Source organism: Mustela lutreola, chromosome 1 (assembly GCF_030435805.1).
Source record: "Mustela lutreola isolate mMusLut2 chromosome 1, mMusLut2.pri, whole genome shotgun sequence".
In the NCBI taxonomy this organism is placed as follows: Eukaryota; Metazoa; Chordata; class Mammalia; order Carnivora; family Mustelidae; genus Mustela; species Mustela lutreola.
Window position 1 is genome coordinate 239,794,798 of NC_081290.1, and position 20,878 is coordinate 239,815,675.

At 43.3% G+C, this 20,878-nt stretch overlaps 1 protein-coding gene across 3 annotated transcripts in view; it reads right to left on the bottom strand.

Moving 5' to 3' along the window:
• The window catches only part of DENND5A (DENN domain containing 5A), a 96,847-nt gene extending 90,071 nt beyond the window's left edge, over nucleotides 1–6,776 (bottom strand). For 2 of the 3 annotated variants that reach the window (XM_059135640.1, XM_059135631.1), the window contains exon 1: nucleotides 6,586–6,775. In XM_059135640.1, the coding sequence (XP_058991623.1) occupies nucleotides 6,586–6,697 (112 nt within the window). In that variant the 5' untranslated portion in view covers nucleotides 6,698–6,775. Of the gene's footprint in view, nucleotides 1–6,585 lie in introns of all 3 variants that reach the window. The other variant, XM_059135650.1, reaches the window with a different exon arrangement.
• Between the last annotated feature and the right edge of the window lie 14,102 nt (nucleotides 6,777–20,878).

Below are 20,878 nucleotides of genomic sequence, written 5' to 3' on the forward strand. Positions count from 1 at the left end.
ATATACAGTCTCGGGGCGCCTGGGTGGCTCAGACAAAAAAGCATTAAACATCCTAAAACAGCCACACCAAAAAAGAAGCATCTTAGAAACAAAGCCCTCGTAACTATTTGATCTAAGAAAGACACTTCCAGGGGCGCCTGGGTGGCTCTGTGGGTTGAAGCCTCTGCCTTAGGCTCAGGTCATGATCCCGGCGGTCCTGGGATCGAGCCCTGCATCGGGCTCTCTGTTCTGCGAAGAGCCTGCTTCCTCCTCTCTCTGCCTGCCTCCCTGCCTGCTTGTGATCTCTCTCTCTGTCAAATAAACAAATAAAATCCTTTAAAAAAAAAAAAAAATTTCCAGAACTGGTAAGAGTGGGTTAAACAGGAAAAAAAAAAAAAAAAAAAAAAAAAAAATATATATATATATATATATATATATATATATAATAAAGAATAAAGTTAAAGAATATACAGTCTCTCCAACTTAATTTAGCATGTAACTGAAAAAAATATTTTTTTTAAGTAGACTCCATCCTAATGTGGGGGCTGAACTCATGACCCCAAGAGCAAGAGGTGCATGTTCTATCCACTGAACCAACCAGGTGCCCCGGAATATACTTTTAAACTGCCTTGGACTGCTCTGTTTTCTGTGTTTTGATCTCTTCTCTCGATCTCTCCTTTGCTCAACTTCCAAAAAGGAAATATGTGACCTAACGTAGGAAAGCTTCCTCTTGCCAGAGCAACGTTGACCTCTGGAAGTTATCACAGACCCTTGAGGTAAGCTACCAGGATTTAAGTTTTGCTTCAGCTAGGAGTCTAGGATTCAGAGCAGAGATGCCTTTATACAATGACCATGCATAAAATTGAAAGACCAGCAGAGGAAAATAAAAATAAAATAAAAATTAGCTCATACTGACTATGAAACTGGCTCATCAAGCTTTTTATAGTCAATTCATCTCTGGAAAAAGATAGCCTTTTTTTTCTTTTATATAACGTATACTTCTTAGCTAGCAGGGATATGAAAATCAAAACTATTATGAAATACATATTCATACCCACTAGGATGCCTATAATCAAAAATAAAGTTATAAGTATTGGCAAGAACATAGAGAAAGTAGAACCTTCATATACCCCTAGTGGGAATGTAAACTAGTATAGTTGTACTGGAAAACAGTCTGTCAATTTCTCAAAAGGTTAAACACAGTTGCCATATGACCAGCATTTTCACTCCTAGGTATATATCCAAGAGAAATGCAGAGAGATCTCCACACAAAAACATGTACAGGGACAACAGAGTGGCTCAGTCGGTTAAGCGTCTGCCTTCAGCTCCGGTCATGATCCTAGGGACATGGCATCAAGGCCCACATTATTTTCTTCACAATGGGCTCCCTACTAAGTGGGAGCCTGCTTCTCCCTCTCCCTCTGCTACTCCTCTGCTTGTGCTCTCTCACTTTCTCTTTAAATAAATGATAAAATCTTTTTAAAAAAACATGTACACAGAGCTCCTGGGTGACTCAGTCGGTTAAGTGGCTGCCTTCCACTCAGGTCATGATCCCAGGGGTCCTGGGATCGAGCCCGGCATCAGGCTCCCTTCCTGCTCCCTCCCTGCTCAGCGGAGAGCCTCCTTCTTCCTCTCCCTCTGCCTTCCGCTCTGCCTACTTGTGCTCTTTATCTCTCTGTTGAATAAATAATAAAAATCTTTAAAAAAAAAAAAAAAGGTACACAAATGTTCACAGCAGCATTATTCATAGTAATCAAAAAGTATAAACAACCCAATGTCTAATTTGATGGATAAAAAAATGTGGTATATTCTTACAACAGAATATTATTCAGCCCTTTAAAAAACCCGTACTGATAAATGCTGTAAGACGGATGAACTTTGCTAAATGAAAAAAGCCAATCACAAAGACCATATAGGACTTGATTTTATGAAACGTCCAGAAAAGGCAAATCTATAGAGATCAAAAATAGATTAGTGGTTGCCTAGGGCTAAGAACGGTTACAGAGTTGGAAGGAAATGGGGAGTGACTGTTAATGGGTGGGTATGGGTCTTGGGTGGGTGGAGGGGGAGAAGGGTAATGAATATATTCTAAAAGTAACTATACTGATGACTGCACAACTCTGTGACTATACTAAAAACCACTGAACTGTACACTTTGAATATGTGAATTATATGGTATATGAATTAGATCACAATGAAGTTATTTATATATATAAGAAAATATATACATACAAGTGATAAAACAAATGAAGCAGAATGTTCATCAGTCAATCTGTAAAAAGGATGCACTGAAGTTCTTTGTACTATTCACATTAATGCTCAGTGTGAAATTATATGAAAAGAAAAATCTAAAAAAAAATAAGACATCCTTCATGAGAATCACATAGTATTCTTCCTTAACATGAAACAGAAACCTGCACTAGAAAAACTGCCATAATGTCTGCTCCTGCCTCTGCCAAACAAATATTTCACTTGTCCCCTCTACTCAACAGATTACTGCAAAGCATCATCAAATAGCAGAAAAGAAAAATGAAACATGGCAAGGGAGAAAAATATTCTCCAATTTCCCATGGCCTCAGTTTCTTCATCTGTAAAATCAGAAGGTTATATAATCTCTTGGAGAGTTCTTCCACATGTGACATGCCATGAATTTTAGGTTCTAAATTCACTGCTCAATATGGTTAAGGAGGAATATGATCTCACCAGTCCTCTGACTTTCCTAGTCAGTAAGCATTTTTTTCTCTCTTCTAACAGTGATATTAAGAGATGATTTAAGTATATTCTCAGTATTCTAAACAGGCTCATACAGGACACTGACAAGTCTCCTATCTATGTTCCCAAGCCTTTCTCTTCAATTCTCACCAAGGCTCTCTGCTCAGAGCCTGGGAAAACTGCAGTACTGGATGGATGAACCAAGAATACTTATATTTCAAAGCTAGGTACAAGTCAGTTCAGAGGAACCTAAAAAGATTCCAAAGTAAGAAACAGATCACAAGTATTCTGGAATCTTAATTCTCAGGCAGACAGGGAAAGTTAAATTCAGGAATCCCATCTCACAGTAAGCCTTCTCCTGCAGTCACCAGCAGTGATCACAAGAAGAAAAAGGAGAAACAGATACACCTCAGATATCCATCCATCAAAGGGGTAAATAAGGAATGCACTCTACTACCATCTGCCACCCCACTTAGGATGAACCAACAGGAATGGAAAACATATATCAAATGCAATTCTTTTTTTTTTCTTTTTTTTTTAAATATTTTATTTATTTATTTGACAGAGATCACAAGCAGGCAGAGAGAGGAGCACGATGCGGGGCTCGATCCCAGGGCCCTGGGATCATAACCTGAGCTGAAGGCAGAAGCTTTAACCCACTGAGCCACCCAGGCGCCCCTCAAATGCAATTCTTACAGATTTGCTTATCTCTCTGACAAGCTCAAGAAGCTAACAAGCAGACACTATTTCCCAAAATTGGCTAGACTTACGATTCATTCAGGATCACCTCCCCCAAACCCAAAATAATTTCTCAACTAACCAGAAAACAATTTTCATACCTTCCTCAGTTCCTTGCACAACAAATAAGCATATGACTTGCCTAAATGCTTAAGTGTGAAAGAAAGGGGAAGTGAGAGGGAGGGACTCCTATAAAATCCAGTGATTTGAGTTTTATATTCAACTCAGCAGGCTCTTATTATTGCAACATGAGAATGAATCTTAATCCTTCTCCACAAAACTAGAAGGAACAAATAAGTGTCTTGGATTTGCCTGTTCTGGATTTGCTTTTAAGAGTACAGAAGCGACCTAAAGTATAGAACTTAATTTGCATAGAGAGAACTTATAGACTCCTCAGTACCTCCCTAAAGACCTGACTGCAATTCACAATTTCCTATAGTTTCACTTATTATGACATCATCAGTTTGAGAACTACAAGGCCAGCTATAGAGAGAAAACGCACCCTGGAGAGCCTCAAGATTGACCTGCATAAAGCTATTTGTATTCTGTTTTTATTTTTTTCAGATTCCCTCTGCGTAGTCCAGATTCCCCTACCAACTCACCAGAAATGAAATGAAGTAAAAAAAGAAATCCTTCAATCAGTGCCCATTCGAACAAAGGCCACCTACTGAATAAATGGTCTTGGCATTCCACTACTGCCACCACATTTAAAAAGACAGAAAAAATACTCTTTCTTCACACATTTTATACAATTGATTCCCCCTTTCTTTATTCTCCCAATAAATTTTCTTTTTTTTTTTTAAAGATTTTATTTATTTATTTGAGAGAGAGATAGTGAGAGAGAGCATGAGCGAGGAGAAGGTCAGAGGGAGAAGCAGACTCCCTATGGAGCTGGGAGCCCAATGCGGGACTCGATCCTCGGACTCCGGGATCATGACCTGAGCTGAAGGCAGTCATCCAACCAACTGAGCCACCCAGGCGTCCCTCCCAATAAATTTTCACAGGGATATAATTTTCACTTGCAGATAATTTACAGATAGTCACTAAAAGAAAAGTAACATTTTTGAGTGTCTACTTGATGAAATGCTTTTTATATACATTCCCTTTTTTATAGATGAAGATGCCAGCAGAGTTATCTAACTTGCCCCGGAGTCACAGAGATAGCCAACATATTGCAGAGGGGTAATGTTTAAGTGCAAAACCCATGCTCTCACTAACACATCATTTCCCAGCTTCATTCTAATGCTTTTACCATTTGCGAACCATTCTCTTCATTTTCTAAAATCAAATTTTTTTTTTTTTTTTTTTTTTTAAGATTTTATTTATTTGTTAGAGAGAGGGAACAGGCAGGAGGAGGGGCAGGCAGAGGGCGAAGCAGGTTCCCCATTGAGCAAGGAGCCCAATGCAGGACTAAATCCCAGGACCCTGGGATCCTGACCTGGGCAGAAGGCAGATCCTTAACTGACTGAGCCACTCAGGCATTCCTAAAATCAAATTTCTATATAATTTAATAGATACTCAAAGCACAGCATTATTAAAAAAAAAAAAAAAAAACACTTGCTTATTCCACCACTTTATAAAGTTTCTTTTACGGGGGAGAACTGTGATATTTTTAGTCTTTCTCAACATGTTAGTGTTTTCTAAAGACCCAACCAGGCAATGAAATGCAGTTTAGTGTAAGAGAGAGCACTGAACCAAAAGTCAGGCAATTAACTAACAGAATGTTGGCCCTACTGTCCTTCCTGGGGTTCATCTCTCCCAGCTCCAACATCATGGACTGAATTCCAACAACTACATCACAAAGTCACAAATTTAATAAATATGAAACATACATGAAAAACCAACATCTGTATTAGAATTTGAAGATCTAAAGAAGTGATCTTGAAACAATAAAGTTGCCCCAACAAAAGGCCTAGTATTAATAGCGTTATTGTTTCATGATTTTTTTTCCTCCATCTGGTATTAATTTGAGAAAATTGTGTATCTGTTCTGACCTTGTTAAAGGTCATCAATTTATCATGCTTTTTAAAAGATGGTCTATTTTTGTCATTTGAAGTATACACCTAATTTTTTTTTTTTTTTCCACAAGAAACACTGGAATTTTTCTGGTGACAAAACAAAACAAAACAAAAATCTTGTCCTATTATCTCTGAAGCAAGGTAAAATTAGTCAACAGCATAATAACCTTCAGGAAACTTTGGTGAATACATCAAGACAAAACAATGAAAAGGAAATCCCTCATCAAATCAGGATGATACAACAAACTCACATGAAACCTGCAAACTGGACAGTCCAAAAACTTTTTCAAAACTGTTGCAATTCAAAGGTTCCAATGACAGTGCAGTGGAATTCATGGGGATTTTACAATTATGACATTCTTCTGCAATTCTTGTCAATTTGATCCGGGCCCCATGTTCACTTTCCTACTACTTCCCCCTTTGAAAGATGACTTGAGAAGCATCACCACCCAACCCAGACTCTCCCACTAGGTCACCGCCCTTTTACTCACAAATGAGGCTGGTCTCATAACGGCCACCCATTACTTCTCATAAAAAGAGGCATGGCTTGGTATAGGCCCCTTCTAGAATTAACAGAGTTCTCACCCTTCTTGTGCCTCAAGTTCACTTTATTACTTCATGTCCTACCAAACCAGGGAGCCCAGCCCAGGGCTGAGTTAGAACAGTTTTGAGGAACTGGCTTCTTGGGAAGAGGCCAGAAAAACTCACAAGTTTCTGTTTTGCTCTCCTTGTTTTTTGTTTTGTTTTGGTTTTCAGTCTGGGTGGAACTTACTTTCAACTGAGATGTGGGAGACCCTCTTCCCTCCGTAGCGGGTGTTCGACAACAGGCTTACCTTCATCTTGTACCAAGTCACTCTACCTTCACCAAACAGAACACACAACGCTTCCCTCTCCTCCTCGTCGCCTACTACAGGACCATAGCGCAAAGGGGCGGAGGGGCCATTCGGACCCCTGCCGACTCAGAGCCCCCTCAGCCCGCTACGCCACCTCCAGCCCGACGCCCCCTTCCCTCGCGCCAGCCGTGGGTCCCGCAGACCGGCCCTCGCCCAGCTCCCGCGACAAAGCGGGGAGGTTTCCTCGAGGGTCCCCCCGCCGCAGCGGGCGCGGGGAAGCAGCCCCGGGCTCCGCGAGCACTCACCCGACAGCTCGTCCGGCTCCAGCCCGGTCTCGGTGTCCAGCCCGCAGATGACAAAGTAGTCGGCGAAACGACTGGGCGCCGAGCCCCCTCCGCCGCCGCCGCCGCCGCTCATGGCGCCGGGGCCGGGCCGGGCCGGGCCGTGCGGAGCGCGGAGCCCCCGCACCAGGGCTCCCGCCCGCCCTCAGGCCGCCCCTCCCGCCGCCGCCGCCGCCGCCGCTACCGCGGCTCGGGCCGCCGCCCCCGGCCCTGGCCCGGTCCCCGCGGCCGCCGCGGCTGCCGTGACGGGGCAGGGGGGCACCGGGCCGCCCCGCGCCGCATCCTGGACGCCTTCCTCTCAGCGCCGCCGCCGCCAGCCGAGAGCGCCGCGACAGGAGCGAGCTTGGAGAAGGGCGGAATGCGCGGAGGAGAGCCCCCACCGCGACCCCCTCCCGCCGCGCCTGCGCAGGCGCCGTCGGGGAGGGGGCGGGCGCCTGGCGGAAAGGATGACGTGATGCTCTTCGGGCCCGGAGGGCCGCAGCTTCCCAGGCGGCCGCCGCAACGCGGCCATCCACTGCCCGGTCGCCCGCAACCGCCACCCCCTCGAGGCTGCGACTCCTTTTGAGAGGATAAGGAGGTGAGGGATGAGAGGGCGCATGCCGCAGAGCTGAGACCTTGGTCTATGTTCTGTCCTCTACCCACTCCTCACACGGGAGATCCCGATGTCTTCCTAACCCGGCCCTGTCACAGGGATGGGGTCGCGGGACTGAGCTTGGCAGCCCACCTCGTCCCATATCCAGGCTAGACCGAGACCTCAGATAGCTCTTTCCACTAGCCCTGCACCTTGGCTTCCTTGCCCTGCTCTTTCCTCAGGAGAGCTGAAGATGCCCCCTCTTTTGGTGGAGGTGGATAAGCCAGTCCCATATTTACCCTTTTTTTTACAAATGGGGAAACTAAGACTTAGAAAAAAGCAAGGACTTCTTCCTCCAAGGCTATACAGAGCCTAAGAGACAAAACCCGGTCTAGAATATTGGGCTCCTGGTCAGCTCCCAGCTCCCTCACCCACCACCCCAGGGCAGGCCTTTTCCCATGCACCAGACTGTCCTCTTTTCTCTCCTGGAGCCTCCAAAGCTCAGACCACTTAGGAGCTCCCCTTCCACTTATGAGAATTCTCAAATCCATCTCTAAGCCCGTCGTCCTGAGAGAAAGTAGGAAATGAGGAGGAGAGAAACTTGCCTCCTAGCCCTTGCCTTGGGACCCTCTGATTTGGTTTCCCACAGAGGGTAGGCAGGAACCTGCAGATCAGAAGCCAGGAAGATAATATAGTTCGGAGGTTATTACCATGGGCTCTAGAAACAGAATGCCCAGATTTGAATCCTGACTTTGTCATTTACTATGTGACCTTGGGCACTCTCCAGGTGCCAGCAGTCATGTTTTTGTGAGTTACATAAGATAAATTTGCAGACTGGTTAAATGGTTATAATAGTGCCTGGAACATAGATGACATACCATATTATTATAAATTATTATTATAGATTATTATTATTCCAGCAAGAGGTTTGCTTTGGCAGGCTGCTACTAAGGACTCCAGAAAGTACCTGGTTTCCCCAAGGGCCAATCATGGGTTCTCGCCTGGGTTCTCTCCTGGGTACTTCTCTCAAGCATTGGTTCCCTTGGGGAGGGTGGCCTGGAGGTCACAGACGACATCACTGGGTACCATAGCACCTGCCCTTCCCTGTATGTAACCTGCCTGAGCTGATGGGACAAAACGGGGAGGAATAGGGGCGCCTGGGTGGTTCAGATGCTTAAATATCCGACTATTGATCTCAGCTCAGTTCTTGATATCAGTTCAAGTCTTGATCTCAGGGTCATGAGTTTAAGCCCTGTATTGGGCTCAAAAAAAAAAAAAATGGGGAGAAGAAGGTACCTCCACAGAGCCTATTCAGAGTGATGCCCCACCCCATCCTGTATGTTGGGGGGACAGAGACAGTAGAGGGGGCTCAGAAAGCTAAATAATTATACAGCATCTGGGGCATCTCCCCAGGTTGGGAGATGGTCAGGGAATGCTTCCAGAAGACAGTACAATCTGACCTGAGTTCTAAGGATCAAAAGAAATTTCTCAAGTAAAAAGAGAGAAAAAAAGAGGTTTCAGGAAGCATGGGCAATCACCAGGAGTGACAGATTAAAATGGCACATTCAGAGGCACCTGGGTGGCTCAGTGGGTTAAGCCTCTGCCTTCAGCTCAGGTCATGACCAGAGGGTCCTGGCATCAAGCCCCACATGGGGTTCTCTGCTCAGCAGGGAGCCTGCTTCCTCCTCTCTCTCTGCCTGCCTCTCTGCCTGCTTGTGATCTCTCTGTCCAATAAATAAATAAAATCTTTAAAATAAAATAAAGTGATACATTCAGGCAACAGCAAATAATTCATTTCTATGCGAAATGAAGAATTAAAAGGGGATGAAATCAGGAAAAGAGGAGAGGGACAGAGCAGGAAAGGCTTCATATGCCAGAGACTGTATCCTGTAGAGTGTGTCAGGGGTAGAGGAATTTGAGCTGGGGAATGATAAGATCTGACTGACATCTTAAAATGATCGCTTGGGGGTGATATGGAAGAAGAGACTTGAAAAAGACTTAAATCTCCTCAATTTGAAAGTCCAGAGACTTTTTATCCAATGCATCCAGGGCAACCAGGTGCTGGGAGATCTCTCAAAGTAACTCAACTCATAAAACACAAGTTCAAAACAAAAGCCCAACTGTATTAATTTGTCCTGGGAAATGTAACTGCTCAGAGGCCCAGAATACTCAACTGTAAAGTGATCTCCTTCCCAGTAGGAAATATGTTTGGCAACATGATTGCTTCTTTTGAGAGTCGGAGAGAAAACAGAACTGGATGCTCTTTAGATTTAGTGTTTAAATCCCCATTCCTGCCTTTACTAGCTGTGTGAGCAGTTAACCTCTCTGGAATATAAGAATAATCATTCTACCTTTCCCAAGATTGCTTTGAAAATTTTTTTTAAATTTTATGTATTTATTTCTTAGAGAGAGAGAAGTAACAGGAGCAGGGGGCAGTGGCAGGCAGAGGGAGAAGCAGGTTTCCCACTAAGCAGGGAGACCAATGCTGGACTCAATCCCAGGACTGTAGGATCATGAACTGAGCCAAAGGCAGATGCTTAACCAACTGAGCCACCCCAGGCATCCCTGTTAAATTAATTTTAAAAAATCAAGTAAAAAAGGGCTTTCAAATATCTGGGACATTATATACTCCAAGTAGCATATTAGGGCACCCACTTTCACAATGAAGGACATGAGAGAAAACAAGTGGACATCTGAAGGAAGGCAATTTCAGGAAAGGGCATGAGACCAAAGTGTGCCTAGAGTGTTCAAGGAGTTATAAGAAGGTTAAGGTAGCTAGAAAGTGTTGAGGTGGGAGGACTGGTAGAAGATGGTAGAAGGTGTGGTGGATTTGGCTTATAATTCACCAAAAAATATTCTCCTTCCACAGTGTGTGGAGTTGTCCCTAGGAAGCAGCTGTCTGGTCATGGCAACTTTTCCCAGTCCCACTTGCATCTAGATGTGGCCATGTGACTAGTTCTCACCAATGAAATGTGTGTAGGAATTTATGTGTGTCATTGCTGGGTCAGGGTATTTAAGAAGCGAATGAGGCTTTTTTTTATCTTTCATGCTGACCACCAGCTAGAAGTAGAGGATTCTGAGGTTCTAAAGAATGGTAGAAGGAGCCTGGATCTCTGAATCAAGCACATAGAGGAAAGACTCCAGCTGACCAAAAATACCCACACTGGACTGTTTTGCAACCAAGAAGTAAACTTCAATTATGTTAAGCCCCTGGTGCTGTGGAGTTTATTTGCTATAGCAGCTAGTGTTACTATCACCAAAGTAGAAGATGTTGGGGTTGAGGCAAAGCAGATTACAGGGAGCTCCGTAGGCACACTGTAAAGATTTGGCCTTTGTCTCTGAATAAATTGAAGAGTCATTAGAGAGTTTTGAATAAAAGAGAGTCATGACTTAACTTAAAAGGACATCCAAGGCACTGTTTTAAGTACTTTATGTATATTAACTCTGCCTAGAACCTGTCCCTGCACTTAAGATTTGTGTATCTAACTGACTTCTTATCATCTCAGTTTAGAGGTCTAAAAGGCATCTCCAGGTTAATATGTTCCAAATCAGATTTATTTTTTTTAAAGATTTTTATTTATTTATTTGATAGAGAGAGATCACAAGTAGGCAGAGAGGCAGGCAGAGAGAGAGAGAGAGGAGGAAGCAGGCTCTCAGGGAGCCTGATGCGGGACTCAATCCCAGGACCCTGAGATCATGACCTGAGCCAAAGACAGCAGCTTAACCCACTGAGCCACCCAGGCGCCCCCCAAATCAGATTTCTGATTTGCCGCCATAATGCTGCCCTTCCACATTCTTCCCCATCTCAATAAATGGCAACCCCATTCTTTCAACTCATGCAAAAAACCTTGCATTCATTCTTGATTTCTCTCCTCTTCATCTCTCTCTCTCCCTTTATCAAACACACACACATTGGAAAATTCTACTAGTGGGGCCCCTGGCTGGCTCAGTGGGTTAAAGCCTCTGCCTTCAGCTCAGGTCACGATCCCAGAGTCCTGGGATCTAGCTGCATCGGGCTCTCTGCTCAGCAGGGAGCCTGCTTCCCTTCCTCTCTCTGCCTACTTGTGATTTCTATCTGTTAAATGAATAAATAAAAATATTCTTTAAAAAAATTCTATTAGTGGGGCACCTGGGTGGCTCGGTCAGTTAAGTGTTTGCCTTCAGCTCAGGTTGGGATCCGGGGGTCCTAGGATCAAGCCTATGTAGGACTGACTCCCTGCTCAGCGGAAAGCCTGCTTCTCCTACTCCCTCTGCTTCTACCTTCTCCTTCTCCCCTCTGTTCTTACTCACTTTCTCTCTCAAATAAGTAAATTAAATCTTTAAAAAAAATTCTATTAGTTCTGAAAAACAGTGAACAAAGCATAGCACAGTATTGTCCAGCTTTTAATCCCTTTAAAATTACCTGGCTCTAAAATCATAAGAAAACTGAAAAAAGAACAAGCTACTGAAAGCATGAAACGTTTTGGTTGTATGAAATCCAGAAAATCACTAAGCATAGTTTGAAAAATATTTTGGAACTTTGCAAGTTTCCTCTCCTTTTAGTGAGGGTTGCTGGATAACGATATCAATAATGGAAAAACTGGGAAATAGAAACAATTTCATAGTGTGTAAAACATGACACATACAATGCATATAATAAACCCCTCATTTTAATATAAATATACAATTTCTATTAGCAAATCAGCTTCCTTTTGCTTGATATATATTCAGTAAGTTCGGTTTTTTTTAAGTAAGCTCTATGCCCAGTGTGGGGCTTGATCTTATAACCCAAAATCAAGTCACATGCTCTACTGACTGAGCCAGCCAGGCACCCCTTAACAAGTACTTTTTAAAAACCGGTTTGAAGAGACACCAGATTATTTGCCCTTTTATTTCTCTCTGAAATGTCAGTGCTGCCCTGGAGGAATGTAGGAATAGCAGGGCTATCTATACCTTGCAAGTCTCTACCCTGGAAAAGCAACACCAAAGTAAAGGGGAAGGAGGATATGATCATAAAAGATTGCCCAAGAGCAGAGCCAAACCCTGCTTTGAAAGATGGGAAAAGGTCATTGGTGTATCTTGGATCAAAACTAACTGGAAAAGTATGTGTGTGTGTGTGTATACACATACATACATATACATATATCCTTTGTAGTATGTAATAACAAAGATGAAGAGAAAAGTTAAGTGGTAACAATTCAAATATCTAGCTTTAGGAGACAAGTCAAAGAAACTACATTTTGTGCAAGACTTGAAATAATATGCATTTGTAAAAAAAAAAAAAAGCAAGAGAGATTGTAAGACAAAAATGAGACTCATTGTGTACTGACATGGAAAAATATCCAAGATATATTATTAATGTAAAAAACAAGGGGGAAAAAAACCCAAACAAACAAACAAACAAACAAAAACAAGGGGCAAGATAGTGTGTGTAAGAGTTAAAATATGGAAGCGACCCAAGTGTCCATCCATGAATGAATGAATAAGCAAAATGTAATATGGAATGGAATCTTGGAATATTATTTAGCCTTTGAATATTATTCAGACTTAAAAAGGAAGGACAGTCAGGGGTGCCTGTGTGGCTCAGTCGTTAAGTGTCTGCCTTTGGCTCAGGTTGTAATTCCAGGGTCCTGGGATCCAGCCCGGCATCAGGCTCCCTGCTCATCCGGAAGCCTGCTTCTCCCTTTCCTTCTCCCCTGGCTTATGTTGCCTCTCTCACTGTCTCTGTCAAATAAATAAATAAAATCTTTAAAAAAAAAAAAAAAAGGAAGATCAGACACATGCTACAACATGGAAGAAACTTGAGGACATTATGCTAAATGAAATAAACCAGTCACAAAAAGACAAATAGTATATGATTCCACCTACACGAGTTGCCTAGACTAGTCAAAATCCTAGTGACTAGGGGTGCCTGGGTGGCTCAGTGGGTTAAGCCTCTGACTTCAGGTCATGATCTCAGGGTCCTGGGATTGAGCCCCGCATCTGGCTCTCTGCTCAGCAGGGAGCCTGCTTTCTCCTCTCTCTCTGCCTGCCTCTCTGCCTATTTGTGATTTCTGTCTGTCAAATAAATAAAATCTTAAAAAAAAAAATCCTAGTGACTAAAAGTAGAGTGGTGGTTGTCAGGGGTTGTTGGGGAGAGAAGAATGAGGAGTCATTATTTGATGGGTATAAACTTTCCATTTTGCAAGATGAAAAGAGTTGCATAAACATTATCAATGTACTTAATAGCACTGAACTGTATACTTTTTTTTAAAGATTTTATTCATTTATTTGACAGATATCACAAGTAGGCAGAGAGGCAGACAGAGAGGAGGAAGCAGGCTCCCCGCTGAGCAGAGAGCCTGATGCGGGGCTTGATCCCATGACCCTGGGATCATGATCCAAGCTGAAGGCAGAGAGGCTTTAACCCACTGAGCCACCCAGGTGCCGCTGAACTGTACACTTAAATAAGACTGATATAGTAAATTTTATGTCATATACATTTATTTTACCACAAATTTTTAAATTGAGGGAAAAACCCACAGTCAGGAAAATAATTGAATTTCAAGGTAACTCATCAATCCTTAGTTGTTCTGAACTTACTTCTTGGACACTAGCTTTTTTTTTTTTTTTTTTTTTTTTTTAAATCAGAGAGCGAGAAGGAGGGGTAGAGGGAGAGAATCTTAAGCTGTCTCTAAGCCCAGCATGGGGCCCCACCGAGGGTGAAGCCCCACACAGGGTTCCATGCAGGGTTCGATCTTAGGACCCTGAATCATGACTTGAGCCAAAATCAAGAGTTGGACAATTAACCAACTGAGCAACCTAGGTGTCCCTGGATAATAGCTTTTAAAAAGGAAAGGGTAGAGGTTCCAGGGTGGCTCAATTGGTAATGTGTCTGCCTTTGGCTCAGTTCATGGTCCCAGGGTCCTAGGATTGAGCCCCACATCAGGCTCTCTGCTCAACAGGGAGTCTGCTTTCCCCTCTCCCTCTGCCTGCCTCTCTGCCTACTTGTGATCTCTCTCTCTCTCTCTCAAATAAATAAAATCTTAAAAAAAAAAAAAAAGATAGCCCTTCTTACTTAATGTGAAATGGACCAGTTTCCTGATTTATAAATTTTACTGTTGGGATTTTTAGTGGAATAAAAGATTGGCATTATGACATTCCTGTAATAATACGGGTCTTTGAAATCAGATTCCCCAGGTTCAAATCTCCAATTTACCATTTACAAAACCTGTAATGTTAGGTAAATTTCTTAACCTCTCTAAATGGAGATAATACTACCTGTCTCACATGTTTGCTGTATGAGTTAGATGATACATGTAAGAAAAAAAACAAGGGTATGAAATATGTTATTATCTATGTAAAAAGAGAGAAAATAAAAACTATGTACTTTCGTAAAAAAGATTTTATTTATTTACTTGACAGGGAAAGAGAGAGCAATAGCAGGGGGAGGGGAAGGCAGAGGGAGAGGGAAAAGCAGGCTCACCACGGAGCAGAGGAAGCCCGATGTGGGACTTGCTCCCAGGACCCTGGGATCATGACTGGAGCCAAAGGTAGTCACTTAACCAACTGATCCACCCAGGCCCCTGAACTATGTACTTTCTGTATTGTATATAAAGTGTATATACTATTTTTGTGTAGTATATATACAAAATTATAAAACATATACAAAAGTATGTACTATTTTTGGAAAAAATAAGACATTGTTAAAACTTATTAAGTCTAGGGAAGGAAACTGAATGTCTGGGCTAAGAAATAGAAGGGGAATATTTCATTGTATGTTATCTTGTGTTTTTTGAACCATAATGTTGTATTATCTCTTCAAAAATAAATAATAACAAACAGGGTTGTGGGAGGGGAGAGAGGTAGTGGGATGGGGTAACTGAATGATGGACATTAAGGAAGGTGCATGAGGTAATGAGCACTGGATATTCTATAAGACGATGAATTACTGACCTCTATCTCTGAAGCCAATAGTAGATTATTTGTTAATTAATTGAATTTTAGTGCAAAATAAAGAAAAATTTTAAAATAAATAAATAATATTCAAACTTTTTAGGAGCACCTGGGTGGTTCAGTCGGTTGGCATTTTCTTTTGGCTTGGGTCATGTTCCCAGAGTCCTGGAATTCAGCCCCATGTCCGTCCAGCTCCCTGCTCAGCCCTGAGTCTTTTCCCTCTGCCCCTCATCTCACTTGTGCCTTAGAATAGGGCCTCGCTGCCCCAACTCAGACCTGTGATTCCAGAAGGAAGAGCTATGTGGGTCCAAAAATCCCTAGGACAATGGCCTGTGTCCACTAAAGAACTCAGGAAGCAGGAGCAGTCCCACCTTGTCCTTCTGAGCGAGGCCTGCCTTGGACCCAGAGGGACAAGCAAGTGGTGAGACACTATTAGGCAACTATGAGGACCCTCACCTGACCTGGCATACTATATATGCAAGGAGGTTAGAATACCCCTCCCACTAACCTTCCCATCTGTACATTCTTACCTTGACTCCATATAGAGCCTCTGAAGAGAGGATAGGGCCAAGCGAAGGCTGGATTCCAAGCTACTGCCAGATTAATTGTCCTCCTTCACCTGTTGACCCCGTTCAGGGCTGAGCTCATGCCCCTCATCTTTTAAGGGCCCTCTGCTGAAAACTCCTAGAGCCCTCTTCATCTTACCACAAAGGACTTTGATACCAGTGGCTGTTTCCTTCCCGCAAAGCAATCAATGTTAGCAATGCCTTGTTTATCATGTCAGAGATAGTCTCTGCCTATACTAACAGGGGTACTTCCTCCAGCAAGACCGGAATCAACTTGACTCCACCCAGGCAGAACCCACCCAGTCCCCAGTTCACAGCACAGCATTCGAGAAAAAGCTGATGAACCCCTGCAGATGCTCAAAACCCTTACTCTCCAATGTTCAGTGACGAGTTCACCATGTGCAAAACTAAATGAATCTCACTGATGACACAGAGAAACGGATGCTTTACAATATGGGCTTTCTTAAGACTAGAAACACAGATTCAGCTGGATATAGACTAATCTACCCACAGCCATCTCTGGCAGCCAGCTCCTTCCGGACAGCACTCCATCTCCACAAAAGTCACACAGGCTTCACTTTCCCATGCTCAACTGTCTCACTAGCCTCCAGTACCTCATTCATAACAGGCATCAGGCTCCTCATGTCTCTCAATGACACAAGGGAGGTTAAAAATTGGTTAAAAATTAGATACCACCCAGACAAACCATTAGAGACTCTTAATCTCATGAAACAAACTGAGGGTTGCTGGGGGGTGGGCAGGGAGGGATAGGGCGGCTGGGTTATGGACACTGGGGAGCGTATGTTCTATCATGAGTGCTGTGAAATATGTAAGCCTGATGATTCACAGACCTGTACCCCTGGGGCAAATAATACATTATACATTAATATAAATAAGTAAGTAAGTAAATAAATAAATAAAATCAGACAACACCCCAGAGTAACAAAGAAGCCCCAAAGAAGAGTCAGTATCAAGTAGCATCTCATGCCTCATGGCATGGGGAAATATGAAGTTGAGCAACAAGAGAAGCAAATTGCAGATAAGGTCCATAAGTGATGCAACTTTCCCAGAAGTGGTTCATGAGCGCATGCGTGTGTATATCTGTGTACCTGTGTATTGGAGTTTATATGTGAGGAAGCATTTGTGTATAGGGTTGATCATGTGTATGTGTGCATTCATGTATATTAGATGTATGTGTAATTGTACATGCAAATAACTGCATGGTGTGTGTGTGTGTGTGTGTGTGTGTGTTGTGTGTACCTGAGGAGGCCAAGACAGGACAGACTGCCGAGACCAAATAAGCAGAGAGATACATTTGCCTCTTGACAAACCCAGGAGTGTCTCACTGATGATCTGCTCTTCTTCTCTATCCTCCTAGGTTGAGGAGACTTTTGAGAGTTTGGGTGGATGGCCTTATTTGTGCTGCTGCCAGCCCTCTCTTTTAGACTGTGAACGTAGTGGCCTCACTATTCCCATCAACTTGAGGGCCAAGAACTTCCTGGGAAAGGCCAGATGGCCCAATGAGGGACATGAAAGGCCCTTGGACAAGATCCCAAAAGGAAGATATATTTAACCGTGGCTTAACTCTCAAAAATTTCTTTGGGGTGATGGAACTGTAATGTATCTTGATTGTGGTGGTGGTTACACAATTGTTTGTATTTTATATCTCACAGAACCACACACTAAAAAGAGTGAATTTTACTATCTGTAGATAATACCATAATAAAAAATGAGAAAACGTCTATAGAATTGATAATTGAATATTTTAGCATTTTGTCCTACTGATTGTAAACAAAAACATAGAGTCATACTATCAATCCCCAAGTTCTATCAATCTACCTTTAGTGTGACAGACAGAAAAATCATATCAGAATTATTGTAGAGAAAATGGTATTTAATTATTAGATGATTAAATTTATAATAATGATACTGATAGAATTCAAACAGCACATCAAGAATTAACTGTAATCAAAATAAACTGAATTTCTAAAGTTCAGAGCATTATGTCCTAGAACATATTTGGAGAACACTTTGTCTTTATTCCTTTTAAGAGGACAGTTTAATGTATTCTGTGAACAAAGAAGAGATATAACTGGGTCACTAGTCAGTGTGGGGCTCACAAAAGATTTATTAGCCATTGTTATTAAATACCATGTATTCACAGTATCCAGTAATCTTTTGGCAAATGTTAATGAAGTAGTTTGGGCCCTTTCTGAGTCTGATCAAAGGTTCATAAAATTTCAGGAAGAAGAAGAGGAGGATGAAGAGAGAAGCAGATGCTCATTCATGGGGATTGGGAGCCGCTTGACCCAGGGGCCAGGAAACCCAAGCTAGAATCCTAATTCTGCGATTTACCCAGATCATGTGACCTCAGGCAAACCCCCTAGCTCTCTCAAGTCTTTGGCTTACCCACTTCTGTGAAGAAAGACCTGGCCATGAGCAGGGTTTCCAGTAGCTGCATCTTTGAGAATCCTTTTATTGTTTTCCCACCCCAGGGACCCTATAATCAGAAAGATGTCTCTGGGACGCCTGGGTGGCTCAGTCGATGAAGCGTCTGCCTTCGGCTCAGGTCACGATCCCAGAATCCTGAAATTGAGGACCACATTGGGCACCCTGCTCAGTAGGGAGCCTGCTTCTCCCTCTGCCGGCTGTCCTCCACCCCTGCTTGTGCTCTCTCTCTGACAAATAAATAAGTAAAATCTTTAAAGATATCTCCGAAACAAATTGCATCTATAGTCAGTTTTCCCATTTTTTATGAATAAAAGACACATTCATCTGATGTTAAGACTTTTTAAAAAAGTTTATTTGTTTTTGAGAGACAGAGAATGAGAGAGACAGAGGAGGCAAGTGGGGGAGGAGCAGGAGGAAAGAATCTTCAAGCAGAATCCCTGCTGAGCCGGGGCCGGATTGCTGGGCTCAATCCCACCACCTAGGAGATGGTGACCTGAGCCGAAACCAAGAGTTGGATGATCAAGGGACTGAGCCACCCAGGCGCCCTTGATGTTAAGAACTTTTTTTTTTAAGATTTTTTTTTTCCTTTGGACAGGCAGAGATCACAAGTACGAAGAGAGGCAGGCAGAGAGAGAGAGGAAGGGAAGCAGGCTCCCTGCTGAGCAGAGAGCGCATTGCGGGGCTAGATCCCAGGACCCTGGGATCATGACCTGAGCTGAAGGCAGAGGCTTTAACCCACTGAGCCACCCAGGTGCCCCAAGAACTTTTTTTAAAAAATGTTTTATTTCAGGGCACCTGGGTGGTTCAGTCATTAAGCATCTGCCTTCGGCTCAGGTCATGATCCCAAGGTCCTGGGATTGAGACCTGCATCTGGCTCCCTATTATTGTGGGAGATCTGCTTCACCCTCTCCCACTCCCCCTGCTTGTGTTCCCTCTTCCGCTGTGTCTCTCTCTGTCAAGTAAATAAAATCTTTTTTTTTTTTTAAGATTTTTTAATTTCTTCATTTGAGAGAGAAAGTGTGTGTGTGTATGAACAAGATCACTGCAGGTTGGGGAGGAAGGTTGGTCAGAGGGAGAGGGAGAAGCAGGCTTCCCATTGAGCTGGGTACCTGACACGGAGCTTGATTCCAGTGCCCTGGGACCATGACCCAAGCCAAAGACAAATGCCCAACTGACTGAGCTACCCAGGCACCCCAAGATTTTCTAATTGGTACAAAATATGTGGATCATGAAGATTTAATGTAACTCCAACCAAAAGCAAAAAAAAAAAAAAAAAAAAAAGCTGGAGGTTTGTATTTTGTATTTATTTTTGCCTGTAGAGGTTTCCTTTAGATAAAAATACTATTTCCATCTACTCAGCTTTGTCAGATGTTGGAACAGCCAAAAATCCCCACCATGACAATCTTCATGGGCTGCCTTGGGACAAGGCAATGTAAAAAAAAAGGAACAACTGGTTTTGATTTTCAAACGAATACCTCTGAGGCTGGGATTTGGAGGTATGCCTGGGCCACCCGTAGGCCTGCCACCTGGCCCCCTGCCAGCTGCCCACTAAGATTGCCAAGCTCAGGTTATGAGTCGTCTGTGTGTGTGCCTCTGGCCCCCAGGGCCCTGAAGGGAACAGGCAGGGCTGCCACTCACATTTTTACAGACTCACCATTGCCCAAGAGACACCATTCACTGTAGTCACCATTAATTTATAAAGTGATTATGATGTTTTCCAACAGATGGCAGTAAAGCATCTTAAGAAAGGGGCACCTTTTTCTAGTTCACTCAAAATCATGTTATGAGCTAACCACAGGGCTGCATTTTCTCTGCGTTGCCCAAAGTGGTGCCAGGAAATAGCAGGACACAGGAAGTAGGACTCAGCCTCACAAAACTAAAAAGTAGTTGACAGTCAACACCCATCCCTACCTCCTCCAGTTACACCCAGGGCCAGCTTCCTGGTATTTCACCTATGCCCTGGGCTCTGTGTTCAGAAGGGCTAAGAAGTCGGTTTAATGCTCAGCTATTGCCATTTTAAAATCCTTCATAATTTTATGTTGGATACTTGTATTTTGTAAGTGAAGTCTTTTTTTTTTTTTTTTTTTTTAAAGATTTTGTTTATTTATTTGACAGAGATCACAAGTAGGCAGAGAGGCAGGCAGAGAGAGGGGGAAGCAGGCTCCCCGCTGAGCAGAGAGCCCGATGCGGGCCTCGATCCCAGGACCCTGAGATCGTGACCCGAGCCGAAGGCAGAGGCTTCAACCCACTGAGCCACCCAGGCGCCCCTGTAAGTGAAGTCTTATGGGACAAAGGTGCGTGCACACAAGCAGACACTGTTTGAGCAATCTGCACATCTGGGGTTCCTTGCTGCCTCATTCCCAGGGAACACTTACATATTCCATGAGCAGACAATTCTGGTGGGCCCTTGATACCTGGGAGCTCAGCAAAGCTAGCATGATCTGTCTACAACCCCATCAGCGGGGGTGCTGACTGTCCTGACAGAGTATGCTTTCCCTTCAAACCAGAACTTGCTTCCAACACAGAAAGGCGGCACTGGAATTCTAAGAAACACAAGTGACCAAGGAACCCTATCACATTCTTACATATGTGACTTCCTTGTAGCAATCACTGGCTAAAAATGATGAAATAGAAGGAAAAGGGAAAATTAGGGCAACCTATAGTCCCTTCTCCTTTCAGTCCTTCCCTACTCATCAGTCAGAAGAAGGCTGAGACTGTTGGTAGAATGTGCATATATCAAGAAGTGAAATAAAAA